Below are 17,478 nucleotides of genomic sequence, written 5' to 3' on the forward strand. Positions count from 1 at the left end.
AGTGAGTTGAAGGCCAGTATGAACTATGTAGCAAGAACCTGTCTCAAAAACAAAAATCAATATTGTCCAAATAACTCTTGCTTAAATATAATTCTTTCACATCATCTTAGAATTAGAGTAAACTAATATTATTTGAATATACTAATAATGTTATCTAAAATCTTTTATTTTATAAATATATATATATTGCATTTTTATAACTTACTAAACAATTTTCAAAATCTGAACAAAGTATTAGTATAAAACACAGGAATGTCTGTGACCAAAAGTTGGCAGTTTAGTGTCTCTGCCTCTCTTTCTGTGGATTCAACACAAAAGGGGAAAAAACCCTTCCACTGTTGGAATTAAATGACAGAAAATCTGTTGAAAAAGACTGTCATGGCTTTTGCTCTAATTTTTCAAGATGTCAACAATGCCATTAAATATATAAGGAATAACACTAACATCAGATACCACACCAACTATTCTTCACACAAAGATCGAGAAGACACTACTGAGGCTTCTCCGGGCATGAGGACTACTCTGAAAACGGCAGATTGCAAAAATGTTGTGATCATTATCAACTTTCAAGAAAAGACTATTTTAGTGAGAATAGCAAATTCGGAATTTTTTTCTCATATTACTAATAACATTTTGCCCCAAATTCTTCTGCTTTGATTCTCATGAAACCCATTCTCTCACACACTCCTGGAATTATAACGTTGCTGTACATTTCCATCACTCCGCCTTCAACTAACTGAACATTAAAGTTCGGGAAAAAGGTTTTCTGTATTGTACTTGCTGACCTAACAACACCCAGCACTTTGCTTCTCTAATTCTCCAGTTATTCCTTTGTAAACCTACCATCATTTGGTTAATTACATTTCAGAATAGGAAACACATTGTCCACCACCAGAGCTTTCACCACAGATTGAGAAAGAATTGCGATAAAAATCCTCAAACAATAAATCAAGAAAGAGTAGAAAAGCATATGACAAAAGACATATACATAAAGAGGCATACACAAGGGTCATGGGGAGTTAGGGATAATTTCTTAACTATCTAAATGTATCTTGAAGTCTGTTGCACATGGCTCAATTTGTGCACTAAGAAACCCCTATAGATCCTTTTAGAGAGGTCAGGAGTCCAAGGGGAAAAAAGAAAGTGCTTAGGTTAATCTTGAAGCTCTAAAAGTAGTAAGACAATGAGATGTAGAACTAGGAAGAAGTCATCCCTGGAAATCTATCTGGAGGTAGATATGGAGGAGGAGAAATAAAGCAATTGCCTAAAGGAGCAAGTTTCCTGATACTGTTAACAATATAACATAGAAGAGAGCTGGGAGCTGAGACTCCCCTAACTATTCTTAACATGCAGCAGCGAAATCGTGCACATTTGATGTTAAATCCAGTCTAGAATGAACAATCAAGATTGAATAAAGAAAAACAATGAAACAGACATTAGAAGATTGAGCCCCAGCATTGTCACAAACTAGTGGTAGCCAGCGCTTTCTTTCTCAATAGAAGCAATTGTGCCAGAGTACTGCATTACCAGGTTCCTTCCTAGCCTAACACTCATGAATACTGGAAGTCTATTATTTCCCTGTCACCAGCTCATTGATAACTTATATTTTTATAGATATAATACAACAGACATGTACTAATGTCCTCAATCAAAACTTTATACAAATTTTATAACATATTCCTTGAGCATGTATCTATATTATGACAATGAATAAGTCTTCTTTTTAGGCACATGCATATATGCTAAAATAGAAAGAGTATTTTCTCAAAGGAGAAATAGGGAGCATTGCATGTTATGCATATGCATTTTAAAATAATCTTCATTAACAAGTACCATAAACTCAAAGTTATGAAGTGTGCTAACCAGCATACTACTCCTCATGCTTATTCTAATTTACTGGGTTATAAAAGAGATTAGAACTGAATAATTTGACACTATTTTGTAAACACTTGAATGTGTTAGGCATATCTGTAAATGCTCAAGTGAATAAGACATTCCCTTCTTTATAAAATGTGGGAAGGGGGAAAGGATGATGTCTTTGACAGGGCACTTTTCAAATGAAAATAGAACTGAGATTATCTAATCAGTTACCCTTGTGGGTGGACAGCTACACACCTGCCCTGAATATTAGACCTAGGAAATGACAGAGCCAATCATCTGTATGGGTTTCAGTGACATAGCCACAGCAAAATGATTTCCTGAGATCAATATGTGGTTAAGAGAAAGCTGTTTTCAATGGAAACAGGAAGCTAGGAGCTAACTTGTTTCTATGGTAACCAGAGCAGCAGCTACCCAACAGCTGGAAGGAAAAAGGGCAGAAAGTTACCAAAAAAAAATCAATTCTGGTTTACCTTATTAGTGTGATGGTCCTGAGCGCAATCAAAATGGGTACAGACATTTTGTTCCTTCCTGGTTACCACTCAGAATCTTTAGAAATAATTTTTTATAAACCTATCAAAAGCTTAGAGGTGGATAGAAGTTTGTATACTATGTAGTCCAAAGTGTTCTATTCATTTTTTAATCTTTCAGAATAATGTGAAGGAAATCAAACTGGGAAAGAGAAGAATCTTCTCCAAGGTCATTGAACTAGTATTAAACTCAGGGTTACTGAAAGTTCTCATAAGTCTCAACCCACACGTTATTTAATTGTGTTTCCATACGGTCTCCACCACTGCTTTCTTCTCCCAATGCCTATATTTCAGTCACTTTCTGTAAAAATATGGACTACACAAAATTAAAATTAAACCCCAACCTTCAACCTGGAAACAAAAAAAAGCACAGAGCAGTGATAATCTGTCATAAAAGAATATCTACATTGCTCTTCTAAAAGAAAAGCCCTGTATACTTTAAACAGAATTGAATTAAATTTATATATTGATGGTTGTTGTTGAGACAGTTTTGCCCCTATATATTTCCTTCTAGAGATTCGTGTTTAACTTTAGTAGCCTTTACTATTTCATTTAGACATATGTTAAAGATTGCCATAATAAAAAGGATATATGACTCAGAAATGCAAAATGTAAGACTTGAATATCACATTTATTTTATTTGTAATAATAAAAGTTAATGGGAGTTGTGCACACTTTCCAATGGGAGAGGCCAATATATATGTCTTCACAGCTTGCCTTTTTTACATTTGCTTTGAAAATGAATTTCTTGACAAGGAAGAATAATATCCTTGACTCTCATTTAATTTTATCAGTTGAAGTCTACTAGTGAGTTCCTATCAAAATATTACAGAGAAAAAGTCATACCTAATCTGCCCGACTACTTTCACTTTTGGCATGCATAATGCCAAGCAATAGATCAGAACACCATGTGTGATCAGATATACTAGTGAAAATACAACTGACAACTGAAGTTACTTGTTATTTTTGTGAGTCATTAAATCAAGTACTCTCTGATCCTATTCAATGTTTGATATTTTAACTGAATTACATTTAAGTTGCTTAATTACATTAATTTATTTGTAAGCTGTATGGTCAGTGGTATGGAAAGGTCAAAGGACACAAATGCCTATATGGCAAATGTAACACTCCAGGTTATTACGGCAGACTCTTCAAGGAACTTGGATTCTCATTACTATATGATTTACCATGATATGTAATTAAAAGGAAAAGGAAAGCAGAAACTTAGCTACATCCTAAATTGTTTGGTATAAGTACTACATTCAGCATATTGTAAAAAAGAGACCCTATAATACTTTGAAAATAGAAAGATAAGGATTTAAAAAGCTCTCACATTAAAAGTCCAAGGCTCGGGCCGGGGATTTAGCTCAGCAATTCGGTGGCCTGCCTTGCAAGCAGAAGGACCCACCCGAGTTCAATCCCTTACTGAGATATCCAAGCTTGTGTATTGGTTGTCAATTGAAATTATATTTAATTAATTACTTCTTTAAAAGGAAGCTATTAGAAAGAGGTTGAAGCACGAGAAGGCAGAGAGCAGGAAACAAAGGTCTTATTTGCTATACTTAGGAATTTAAATATTATTTGGAAATTTATGACACCAATTAAAAATTTTAAATAAGGAAAATGTTCTGATAAAAATATATAAGAAGATGGAATTGAGTATGTTGAAGAAGGCTAAACACTCTGAAACCTAAAAGTATGGGCAATTATCAGTAATTTCAATGTAGACGAATGTAGCTCTAAACTCAAGAGGACACACTGGGGTGAATATCTGACAATACAGTAAGAACAGGGCAGCGTTTTCTGAATCTCATAATTAGGAAAAGTGAGTGAAAAGAAGGATAAATTAATATCCCGTTTCCTGCTTTAGTTACCTGGATGTATAGTGGTTCAAAGCACCAACATAACACATTTGGTGAACAACTTTGATTTTATACTGTTATACTGGTCACACAAAGCTGAAAGGGAAAGGTGAGATGCAAGACTAGAGTTAGGAGTAGCTAAAGTATAGCTGATGGTGAAAATCACTGTATATTAAGTCTGCGGGAGAATGTGCTCATTAGAATGAGAAACACAAGAATCATGAATAAAACCTAAGGAGACATCAATATTTGATGGAGGGAAAGGAATCAAACTAAATGAAAGTGAATGTACATATCAGAAGGAGAAAAGCGAAATAAGTGAGAACCCAAAGGACAAGTGAATGTCAGATGGTAAGTTACACCAGAGGCTAGAAGTCGAGTAAAAGAAGGGGCAGAAAGGACAAGAAAAAAAAAAAAAAAAAGCCTAACACATTTCTAATAAAATAAACTGGTAATGTTTTAGCAGCCAAATGAGCCAGGGTAACACTGTGTACATCAGTGTGTAGTGGCCTTGAATTCTCCATTCTCCTGCCTCAACCTTCCAGAGTACTGATTTCGTGGGTGTGCAGCACTCCGCCCTGTTAACAGTATGATTTCTAACAAGAAAATGTTACTGCCATTGTCAGGCAACATTCCATGAGAGTTTTTTAGGAAAATTAATCTGTATCTTGAGAATTTTGTTTGCTCTTCTCTTGTTTTCTAAATTCAATCAGTATTATTTTTAGTAAATGTTTTATTATAAACTAAGTAGTGAGTTTAATAAGAGGAGAGAACTAGTTTTGCATAGCTTCTGGTCTAAAGTGACTGCATAACCAATATTCATCAAGTAAACCAATTATCTAAAACTTTTATTAATTGGCAATAATATTTTATGGACAAGCTATATTTGGCCATTAATTAGTATTATGTGGCATAATATTTACAAAGTTAATACATTTTCATTCTTTAATTTTAGTATACAGCTCAAGTTGTTCTACATTATTATAATTTTTTAAAATGAAATGTTATCTTTAATGTTAGCAACTATGTATTAAGGTAACTTCTTTCCTGTTTTGTTTGCAGTTTGGGCAAGACAGATGGACTGGCCCATAAAAAAGTAAATTAAAGATTTGAAACTTTGAATCCAATTGAAGATAAGATACTGAATTTTAAATTAGTTGCTGTTAGGGAATATATTTTAGTAATGTTCTGGAATGAAACAATCAAAAAGAATAATAAAGCAAATATTTTAAGAATTAAAGTGATGGATTTACTATTGCAACCCATCTGTGATCTGGGATGATGGCACAGTGCGCAGTAATGATCTATTCCATAAGTTCAGGAGAGCATATGGGAAACGTCTAGATTCCCAGCAAAGAGACAAAATCTTGGAGTGAGCTCATAGATGTTGTTCTTTTGTTGTCGTTGTCATTTGCTTCTTCAAATACTCTTTGAAAATAAAACATGAAAAGTTCATCATAGATATGTATCTATTACCAAAAATACAGATTAGTCTGAAACAGAATGGAATTCAGTCTCCTCCTGTCCCCACCAAAAAAAGAAAAGAAACACTAGAACTTATATGACTGCTCTCATCTCTTCAATATTAGAAATAAATACACTGAAATATTTTCTGATTCTATTATTTTATACTATTTTTAACTTCTAAAAAATGTAGAAGTTCTATCAAGAATATATCTATCTTCACAATACTCTCTTCAGAGGAAGTATATACAAACTTCATCTTTTTCTAAAACTTAAATATTATTACATTGAAATATACAATGCATAGCATTTCACAGATACGCACATCCTTGTTTTTATTGTTAGTAAATATTACTCACTCGCATCAACATAATCCCTCTTTTCTTTCCTGATACCATTTTCTCCACAACAGGTTTCCATGACAACATATATTCAAATTCTTATAAACTTCTGTATTGGAGTACTATTGTTAAGAAATCATAAGTATAAAATATAAACTTATTTAACAAAATAACTTGAACAATTTAGATTACTCAAATATGTACTTATATCATAAAACTAAAAAACCATAGGTCAGGAGGTGTACTAACCAACAAAGGACAAAAATACAGTACTATAAGATTCAGTTAACTATTGAGCTTCTATCACTAGTGCTTTAGTCAGTTTAGGTCATAGAAGTTAGAAATAATATACATTCATTTAATAATTGTGCCAATCTCCTCAATATTGGGAAAGGATAAAGAAAATGAACAAGAACAAATAACAAATTGGAAAAGAAATTGAGACAGTTAAAATTATTCATTTCACTATTTCAAGAAAATATAAGCTAATGTAAATAAGTAAAAATTTATAAAAGTGCAAATACTTAACTTCTATTAAGTATGAGACTTGCAGTAGTAAGAACACAGCTAAACCAAACCACTTGATAATTGATTTATGTTATTTATACTCATGTCCATGGAAAACATAGCTTCATCTTGTGGCCTCCCAATGGAAATTGATTTATCAAGCAGTCAGTTAACATTAAGTCAGACCATTATCTGAGCTAAAAGTTTTTTATATAAAAATAGTAATTCACTTTTAAATAGAACCATGTCTTCTGACTCAGGAAAGCCATAGTAATTTGAAAAATGATTTGCCTAAAAAAAGTACACAAAAGAAAGTAAATTATTAAATATTGACTGATCAATAAAAATGGAAAATTGAAACAGGAATAAGTTTAAGAAGTAAAATCAAGTCTTACATTTTTATTCTATTGTTGGGTAGTATTGGGTAAAAATGCTACAAGCCAAAGTCCTACAGCATGTATAATTTTAAAAGTCATAAGGACCTTTCAAAGCTTGAACTCTAGTGAATGTCTTAATTAGCGTTAAATCTCAAAAGCAACATGATCTACAGAGATTTCACAAGCCAATCAATTATAATCAGTGGTTTTGGTGGAAAGACCTGGAAAAGGATGTCATAAGACCTCTAGAATAATTTTGGCTATGCTCTTGACTTGATGTCTGACCTTGGCCGTCACATATCATCTGAGGGTTCATTTTGCTCCTCTACAAAAATACATCTCCTGCCTAGGTTTTTATGGTCTGTGATTCCTATCTGTTTTTGCTTCTACTTGTTCTTTGACCTTGTATTAATCTCCAATCTCTGCTCTTTTCTCACCTAAAATAGATGCTGGTCAAATTCTTAATGTAGTGACAATAAACTCTAGGTAAGATTTAAAGCAAAAACAATTTGAAAGTCAGTGATCTACTCTTTGGATCAATAAGCAATAGAATTAAATTCCATGGCAATAATAAAAGTTAAACTGTCTTAAACCTTTTGCTATATAACCTGGCTCACAATAAAATTTAACATAAAATATGAAGATATCCTGGAACATTATCATGACCAGTGACAATACACATTTTGTCTTTTTTTGTAGCACACAATCTGAAAAAAATAATCATATAATGAACCTTAAAACAAATCTAGTTTATCTTTTTAAGCGTCAAGTGGAAAAAGCACCACAGAACTCAGCTGGAAAGCAAGAAACACAGATGTAATGGTCAGGAGACTATGACTTAATTTTTTTTAAAATGTACTTTTTTCTGAATGCAAACTCTCATTGGACTTACAGGACAGTCTTAAAAGAAAGAGTCCAAGTTATTATTCTATGTTTAAATACATCAATGTAGACAAGCTAGAATTACACATATCCAAATGCCAGACCCAAGAAAGCGGCAATGTTGCCTCATCTACTGAAAACAAACCATATCTTCAGCCTGTAAGGCACTATCAGGAGCATATCTTCTGACTAGTTAGTAGATAGCCAACTCAATAACTGAGAGGCAAGGATTTGTGACATGCAAAAAAAGACAGCAATGCAGACAAATTCAAAGTAAAACTGAATGAATTCCCACTCTGCCCAGAGAGTGGTGACTCTTCTGGGTGGCAGAGCTAACCGGTCACCTGCAGTCACAAAGATTCCACTAAACACAGTACTCTCCCCTCATATATCATTTAAAAGCATTTTCGTACTGTGTGACTTCTCAATATTTATATTTCTTTTAAACTAAAGAAAGAATTATTGGTTACTTGTATAGTCCCTTCATGGAATGATCTGGAGAATTATCTAGGAGTGCCAAGGACTCAATTTAAGTTGGATAAACTAGAAACCAAAAGGAAAAACTGAGGCTAGGATCACAGTACAAAAAAGTAAAATAAAGCTTGCTATACACTAAATGACTCAGATTTAGAGAACTTGGATCAACAATGTGATTAATTCAAGCTCAACCTGTAAGGAATACAGATTCAGCCCAAGAGGAAAGACACTGCTCAAAACTTCAGTGTGCAGTGGACCTCTCAGAGATCAGCTCACTGAGAAGAGCAAACCCAACACCTACTCTTCTCCCTGGGGAAGAGACAGGCCACAGAGCATTCAGTTCAAAAAGCGAACCTCCTGGCACATCCCCTGCACACGTATATCCCATTCCTCTTCCTGTGACCTCAGATTAGATCCCTAATTGGAGCCACTGCCTGGGTGAGCCAGACGTGAAGGAGAGTCAAAGCCTCACCGCAAATGTCACATCAGGATGACCAAAAGTCCCCGAGAGGCACCCAAGCTAAAGGAAAAATTGGGAACAAAAAAGTAAGAAAAAAACCGAAAGTGATACTGATTTCAGAACAAGGTCCCAGACTTGCACAGAGAAGTTGATGTTTGCCCTTCAGGTCCCTTCTGCTAAAGTAAATCTCAGTTTGAGTTGGAAGCATAGAAGTGGGTGATGGGAAGGTCGGGGCCAGGGTCCCCAGTTTTACCCTGCCTGGGTGGAAGCTGGAAACTCATCTCTAGAGGGCGGCTGCTCTCCTCTCCCTCTCCCCCTTCCTCCCTTGGTGAAAAAAGAAAACAAAAAGTTGGAAAAGGAGTTGGGAGAAGTTGGAATAGCAGGGAAGGGGCTATTCTGGCCTTACCCTGGCGGCTCTGGATGAGTAGGGGTCCTCGAAGAGGGCCCACATGCGGGGCTGCAGCTTTCTCCAGCGGCCGGACTTGCCATCGGGCCCCCCCAGCCCCGCCGCATCCTCAATGCCCAGCCTCTTGGCCGCCAGGTCCTCCTCGTCACCAGGATCACCGCCGATGAGGTCGGGGGTCTCGAAGATGTCCAGCGCCTCCTCCGCGTCGCGGTGCTGCCGGTAGGTCATCCAGCAGCAGGGCTCCACGTCGGTCTCGTCGATGCCCCAGAAGGCCAGCTCCTCCTCGAAGAGCGGCCCGCACACGTCGGCGGGGCAGTGCAGCTTGCCGGTGCGGTATGGCGAGCGCGGAGGGGGCAAGGGCTGTAGCTTGTCGCCCGTCGCCGTCAGGCAGTCGCCCTGGGGCTCAGAAGCGGCGAGCAGGGCCAGGCGCGTTCCGGGCAGGGTCTTGAGGGTGCTGCGGTAGGTCTCGTGCCGGGTGCCCCCGACATTGAGGATCACCCTCTCGTTGTTCTCGATCTTGCCCATCTCTGTGGCTCAGACATGACTAGAGGGGGCAAGGGCTGTAGCTTGTCGCCCGTCGCCGTCAGGCAGTCGCCCTGGGGCTCAGAAGCGGCGAGCAGGGCCAGGCGCGTTCCGGGCAGGGTCTTGAGGGTGCTGCGGTAGGTCTCGTGCCGGGTGCCCCCGACATTGAGGATCACCCTCTCGTTGTTCTCGATCTTGCCCATCTCTGTGGCTCAGACATGACTAGAGGGAAGGCGAACACCGCGCCAAGTTAAACATCTAGGCCGTCGTGACCCCCACCCCCACCCCAACCCAAGAGCCCCAAGACAGGCAAGGGGCCAGGGACCGTCCCAGGAATTAGGCTCCAGCCCTGATCCTGCCTCTTGAATCACACCTCAGGTTTCCAGAGAACTAAGATCTCAGTTCCAGTCTTCTTTGACCTCCCAGGGTCCTTCCTGGCCTCACACCTTCGTCCCTTTGCTCTGCTCTCCCCTCCTGTATCTTTCCACCCTTCGCCATCCTTCCTGTTCCCTGTCGAGTCCAACCTGCTTTCAGCCTGACCCCTCTTCTTCCCCAATCTCTCCCTCCCCTTTGGCACCATCTCTCCCCACCCCCTGAAAGATTCCTGGCTTCCACTCTTCTAGACCCCTTCTTCCCATTCCCCTAGCCTGGATGCAATTCTTTCAGTCGGGGAATTCTGTCCCTAAGGCCACTTGGTAGTGTTGGGTGAGGGTCCCGGGCCTGGCCCAGAGCCCCTGGGTGGCACGCGTACCCCTGGCCAAGCCTGGACTGCTCTCTGCTCCCTGGCACTCAGGGAGTGCCCTTTGCGCGCGACCTGTTCTCGGTTCACCTCTCCTCTCCCTCACCGACCCGGCAAAAAAGACTGAAGTCAGAGAAAAGAAAAGAAAAAAGAGAGAGAGAAAAACAAAATCCTGGCTCTTGCCTTTCACCAAGGAGACCTCTGACTAATTTCCTCACCCAATTTCCTTTTCACATTATTGTTATTGTTGTTGTTAGTGTTATTATTACTTGGGAAAGGAAAGGACTCACTAGGATCCATCTTTGAGAATTGAAGTGAGCAATGCATCCTACCCATCCCCCTTCCCAAGAAAAACAAACGTCCTGGGGGAGGGAGGGGGTGCCTTCCAGGAGGGGCGAGGCCCAGGCACACCCCCTGCTCCGAGGGCTGCTTGCCTCGCTGGCAGAGTCCCCGCTCTCAGCCTCCCACCTCCGCTCCCCTGGGCTTCACCTCTCCATTCCGCCCGCCCAAAGGCTGGGCTCTGAGCGCCCGCGGGGTCAACCTGTCCTTCCCAGGAAATGCCCCTTGCGTGCCCGCCTCATCCCCAGATACCTTAAGGAGACCCAGAGAAAAGTGGTTCTGCTTTGGTTTCCGAGGGGACGCGGTTCTGGGCAGCTGGACTGAGCCGCCTTTCTCAGAGGAGAAACTACTTGTTGGCGTTTTGCGGGTTCAGGTGGTTGCGCCGCTCTTCTGGGCGCCGAGGTCGGGGACTCAGCCCCCGCCCGCCGCCGGCCGCGCTCCCCGCCTTCATTCTGCGATCTGCGGGTTCTGCCGTCGCCAACCTCCGCGCCCAGAGTCACCATCGCGCAGGGCTGGGCGAACCATGGAGCTCGGGGCGGGTCCAGCCGGCGCTGCCCGACCCTGCCGGGAACGCACAGATCGGTGGGCCGTGGCTGCACCCGAGTCTGCCGGGGGTCAGGAGAGCTCACCCCCTGGATGTCGAGGTCGCCCAGCTCAGATTTGAATCTGCAGAACTGCTTCTTCCCCCGGAAAGAAGCAGCACTCCTGGAGCTGTCCCTCCAGCACCACGCGCCGCCAGCCTCCTGCTCCTGCCGCCACCCTAGGACGCAGCTCCAGAAAGGGTGGCGGGTGGGTCTGGGGAGGCTGTGTTGCACCAACCAGGCTCCTGTATTTTTCTTCCGTGAAGCTGTGTCCTCGCCCTCTCTCGAGTTTCTGACCGCCTTATTTACACACCACTCTCCGCACCCTTTCTCTCACCCCTCCCAACAAGTGAGAGGATCTAAAAGCAATTGCATTTTTTTCTTAATGACAGCTGACGAGAGGTCTACTTACAGGTGACAATGAATCGTGTTTCCTGTGTCTTACACATGACTGTGGCTGCTCTTTTCAGTCGAAGGTAGGACTCCAGCCACCATATCACTGTTGTGTAAGGCAAAGGAAATTTTAAAAGTTTATTCCAGGAAAATAATGTTCTAAAAAGTAAACTTCAGGCTTCTTTGTCAGAAGCTAAAGGCACGAGCTTTAGAAACTCAAACACAACAGTAATCCTTAAACAAGCCAATTTCTCCCTTTCTCGGGTTTTTTTTTTTTTAACTTGCTAGTGCTGAGATAAAAGGGTGACTTAAAAAGTGGATTTTTGCTGTCTCACGGTGCTCCAGGCTGGAGGTCCAAAATTAAGGTGCTGAGGAGGCTGATATGCTCTGAAGGCCGTGAGGAAGGAATCTGCTACAGGTTTCTCTCACTGGCTTGTAGATGGTCATCTTGTCTCCGACTCTTCAGATCACTATCTCTGTACCCACATTGTCTCTGTATCCAAATTTCCTCATTTGGTAAGAATAGCAGTCATAGTAGACTCACTTGATGTTAATATGATCACCTCTATAAGGACTCTATGTCCAATGAGATCACATTCTGAGTATTGGAGCTGAGGACCTGGGGACTGTAACACATTGTTTGTGGGAAGGCCCAACTTAGAACAACCCTCCTCACCATAGGCCTAGTCTGTTTGGATTGTTGATCACCAAGTAGGAAAAGCTAAGAGAAGGAGATATCTTTGAAAAATAGGTATTGCTATTAACATTATTGTCTGGAAAGATTCAAAGTTATGAGTAACATTAACAAGAAAACTTTAACAATACGGAGTACTTTAAGGTAGGTGGTGAAATATCAACAGTTGATCAAATCAAATATATATGTTCTATAAAATGTTAAATAAACAAAATGAGGAACTAAAATGTCTTTGGAAGTTTATTAATGCTTATGCAAAAATGTGAGAAAGCCTGGAGTTTATATACATTTGTAATAAAATCACTAGCCCACACCTATAATCTCAGTGCTCTGGAAGGCTGAGGCAGAGGACTCACAAGATGAAGCCCAGCCTGAGCAAACTAGTGATTTAGCAAGACTCTGTCTCAAAGTTTTAAAAAATCTAAAGGGCTGAGGAGTATCTCAGTGGAAAGTCCCTAAGTTCAGTCCCTAGTACTGAAAAAAAAAAAAAGAAAAAGAAAAAGAAAAGAAAATCTCTGATGACAATAAATCTGTAATGGTGATGTAAACAAGAATGTAAATATAAATATGAAGCCAGCATTTGAGCTGTTAACACACACATGAAAGCATAGAACTTGAATACTGAAAGAATTGTCTCAATTTTGCACAATTATCAATCCCTGAGGAATTTCTTAAGATAGCAGTGATAGTAGATTTCAACTGCCAGAAAAACTAAAAACAAAAGAAATATACAAATTCTGATTTTTTCCTGCTCTTATAGTTGTTCTATAGTTCCTTATATTTTCTAATGCTATAATTCAAGAGGGACAAAAGAGGCATGTGGTTTGTTTAAAAATAGTAGTAATAGTAGGAATGGAAACATTTATACTAATAGATGGCCTATACCAAGATCATGCTATATGCAAAATAGATTTCATGAATTCCTTTTTTAATTTAAATGGAGGAAATATTCATATTAAATCGCAAGACTATAGAAAGACAACTCATACAGATGACAGGGCTCACTAACAAGGGCCTTTCATTGTATAACAGTAAATTTTATGATGTGAGATCTGTAAAGAAACCAAGAAAGGGAGGGAAATGATGCAAATAATTCAGGAAAAGAGAAATGAAACCCAAAAACCTGACGATTCAATTTGAGCCTAAGGTTATATAAGGGATCTAGAAATAATCACATTGACAGGAAGATCAGCCTATAGAACCCAGACTTATGATCCATAAAGGATCAGATGTGAAATGGGAGAACCTGACAGATAAGTTTGAAAATAAGAATGTGGGAAGATCAAAGGATGGAATGTTCGTGTCGAGGAAGCATTGATGCACAAAGCAGTGAATAAAACATGGCCTCTTATTTTTTCTGCTCAGTATAAGAGGGAGAAATGCTAAGGCAAATATCCAAGCTCCATTATATAAGAAGAAGAGAGCCTAAAACCCCTCCAGCCAACTAACTGATCCTGCTGTAAAGTTCAGATAAAAGTGAAAGATGGTGATGGAAAACTGGGGAGGAAAAAACAGTTAAGGTTTCTTTTGTGGCCTGTGGAGCAAAGATTTAAAAGCCCCCTTTCAGGCAAACAGCTAAAATGCTGATTCTTTATATTCTGGAGTCAGCATCACAGACTTCTATGGACACTGAACACTACATCACAGTCCAAAATACAGAGTGATCTCACACAGCTGCACTGTAACTCAGAATGGCAATCTTGTAAAATAAAATTTGAACAAATTAACTCATTTAAAATTGAATAAGAAAATTTAAAAGCATTATTCAGCCGTACAAAGTAATATGTTCATAAAATAAGTCCTCCATGTGGAAGATCACAATTTTCCATTCTATAGATGAGGTCTTTGTGCAAAGTTCAAATCTAGCTCAATTAGTCATTATACCACAAATGTAAGAACATTGAAATTTTAGAATCCTTATAATAAAACTGCATTCTTTTTAAATTATTCCCACTTGCCAGATGCAGTAGCCCACCCCTGCAATCCCAGCACTCAGGGGGCCGAGGCAGGATGATCATCATGAGTTGCAGGCCAGCCTGGGCTACCCAGAGTTAAAAGCCAGCCTCAACTACAGTGAGACCCTGTTTCAAAGAAAAAAAGAAACAAAAACAAACAAACGAAAGGAAATTATTCTCACTCGAAAATGTCTAATTTAACCATTTTTAAAAACAAACTCCATTGTTTTAGTCCATTTGATGTTGCTTTATCAGAATATCTGAGACAGAATAATTTATAAAGTATAGCAATTTATCCTCTTACTGTTTTAGTGGTTAGACATTCCAAGAGGAGGGTGGGCATCTCGTGTGGGCCTACTTGCTGTTACATCCTCACACGGAAGAAGAGCAAAAGAAAGGTCCCTTTCCCCTAAGTTCTTTTCATAACAGCATTACTCAACCCCCATGATCTAAGCACCTCACAAAAGGCCTCCTCCTCACCACACTGAGGACCATTATGTCAGGAGGACACATTCAGACCATAACATTTATGCAAGACAAGTTTTCCTACCCAAATTAATTACTTGTGGTGATTTGGGCATGACAGGTTTATATTTGCTGAATTTATGGACTACTAATTTTAAAATGTAACAGTTTGACTTGTAAGGAATATATGTTACTTTAGTTGTCAAGATCTAGGGTCGCTGCATAAATATCGGGCATAAAATAGATATTTAGCCAATTGAGCTTACTTTATGTGTGGAAAATTAATGTGATGTGTGCTGAGAAAAGGCATTTAGCTTGAAACAAGGGAAAATATAGCTTTCTCTGGGTGAAAAATTCTGAATCATGGTCTTCTGCATCAGTCTTTCATTCAAATAGAACATAGATAATAGATAGATAGATAGATAGATAGATAGATAGATAGACAGACAGACAGACAGGCTTTAGTTGATTAAGCAGTTCATTATTTTCAACACACAAAGTAATGATAACTTCTAAGGGGGCAATATTCAGTAATTTTCCCAGGATGCAAACCCTACCACTAAGAGTTGGCAGATTTTAATAATCTACTTTCTTGTTCTTGTTCCTCAGAAAGTCATGAATGCTAGATAAGACTTGACCAAAAATTTTCAATACATATTTTAGTACTTTTCTATCTTTCCCTATTATTCACACACATATGACTTCTTCTAGAACATTATATTTTCCTATAGATTCTTTCTCTATATTTTCTTCATAACATCCCAGCCAAGGGAGAGTTTTATGCTTTAAAGTCCAGCAAAGTTCCCTGTGAAGCTTTTTAAACTGCAAAATGATTCTGATGCAGTTAAGTTTGAATAAAATTTGTAAATCAGTATTTGCAAAATGCATCCTACATTTTATTATCTTTCAGAAGTTTGATTAAAGGAAATGTTTATAAAATATTTTAACAACTCTACATAAGGAATGTAAACATTATGTACTTCAAGCCGGGCATGGTGGCACATGCCTGTAATCCCAGCACTTGGGAGGCTGAGACAGAAGGATCACTGTGAGTTCAAGACCAGCCTGGGCTACATAGTGAGTTCCTGGGCAGTCTCAACTACATAGTGAGACCCTATCTCAAAACAAAACAAAACATCCAAAACAAAATTATGTACTTCAAACAAGTATTAATAAAAAAAAAGAGAGTCCTAGGAGGGAAAAAAGCAATTTAATAAATGTTAAAAATTCAACTCAAAAATATTTTTTAAAAACTGAAAAGATATTAAGGGAACATTTCATCTACAGTATATATTAGGGAGAAGTCAGATGGGAAAGAACTACTAACTAACATTTTTATTTTTGGTGGTACTAGGAACTAATTCCAAGCCCTTCCCCTGACCTACATCCCTATTCCCTTTCTTTTTTCTTTCTTTCTTTCTTTTTTTTTTTTTTCCTATTTGGGGACAGGATTTCACTAAGTCCCTAAATTGCTCAGACTGAGCTCCAGCTTGTGGTACTTCTGCCTCATCCTGGAATTACAAGCATGCCACCACACCTGGCTCAGAATTAACATTATGAAAGCAAACTATGATGCCAGGTACTATATATCTATATGTGTGTATGTGTGTGTAGTACATAGATAGTAATATTATCTATTACAGTAAGTGTTGAAATAGTCATTGCTATTGCAACCAAATATATTCTTAAATAGTCAACTTTTTTCCCATTTGACAAATGATTGTAGGAGTAATGAAGGGAAAAATATTATTAGTAATTGTAGAAGTCAGAACTTGCCTAAGTACTTACATGCAAAATAAAATATCAAAAGCTTTATATATAATTTATTTAATCCTCAACCTCAATTATGTTTACCAGCATTTGCTGTTGAGGAGACTGATATTTAAAATAACTTGTCCAAGTTAACACAGAAAATAAAAGACAATTAGTAGTTTTCAAGCCCACAGGTGTATATGCAAAGGTCTGTGTCCTGGTCAGACAGTAAAGGGTAGAGCCATGATTTGATACTACACTTGATCTTAGCCAAAAGGCCGAGAAGCGATGAGAGCCATGATTTGAATAGGAATTAGAAGTTATTGGATATGAAAATATAAACACCAAACTTGATGCATCCTAATTGTTAGGTGATTTGAAAACCCCCTATCAAAATAAGTCAGAATTTGATCTTCTCCCTGTTTAGTAAACTGCATATGATAAGAGGAGTAATCAAAAGAAGCAAGTAAAGTGAATTTTTAACAAAGAACTCTGTTTGGGTTTGTTTTCTACAAAAAGAGAAGACTAGAAGCTATGAATCATAAATATTGTTATGAAAACTTTGGAGAATAATCGAGCTGGTTTCCTCACAGAATAAAAGTGAGAGCTCAAGAAATGAGGAAGCTGAAAGAAATTTACCATAAGCATAAATCATGTTGAAGCACACCAGTGCAATTTCAATATTTAGAAAGACATCTAGACAGGTGCAAAAGCAGGCTTCTGAAAAGCTACTCTGTGCAGGCTTCAAATGAAACTGAGGGAAGTAAAAATAACATCAGGGCAAAGCAGAGGAACAAGATTAAGGCACACACTTGAATTTCTTCTTCTTTATCCAGACTATGTAAATTTACTTT

At 38.7% G+C, this 17,478-nt stretch overlaps 1 protein-coding gene and 1 pseudogene across 9 annotated transcripts in view; both read right to left on the bottom strand.

Annotated features, from left to right (window-relative positions):
- The window catches only part of Kcnc2 (potassium voltage-gated channel subfamily C member 2), a 177,467-nt gene extending 167,737 nt beyond the window's left edge, over positions 1–9,730 (bottom strand). For all 9 annotated transcript variants that reach the window (XM_010639594.2, XM_010639587.2, XM_010639590.2 and 6 more), the window contains exon 1: positions 9,185–9,730. In XM_010639594.2, coding sequence (XP_010637896.1) covers positions 9,185–9,709 — 525 coding nt within the window. In that variant the 5' untranslated portion in view covers positions 9,710–9,730. The remainder of the gene's footprint in view (positions 1–9,184) is intronic.
- A 7,124-nt stretch (positions 9,731–16,854) lies between these two features.
- On the bottom strand, positions 16,855–16,914 carry LOC117286220 (annotated as a pseudogene).
- Positions 16,915–17,478: the final 564 nt, after the last annotated feature.

This window comes from Fukomys damarensis, unplaced genomic scaffold (genome assembly GCF_012274545.1).
Source record: "Fukomys damarensis isolate Sample0158 unplaced genomic scaffold, DMR_v1.0_HiC HiC_scaffold_15, whole genome shotgun sequence".
NCBI lineage: Eukaryota > Metazoa > Chordata > Mammalia > Rodentia > Bathyergidae > Fukomys > Fukomys damarensis.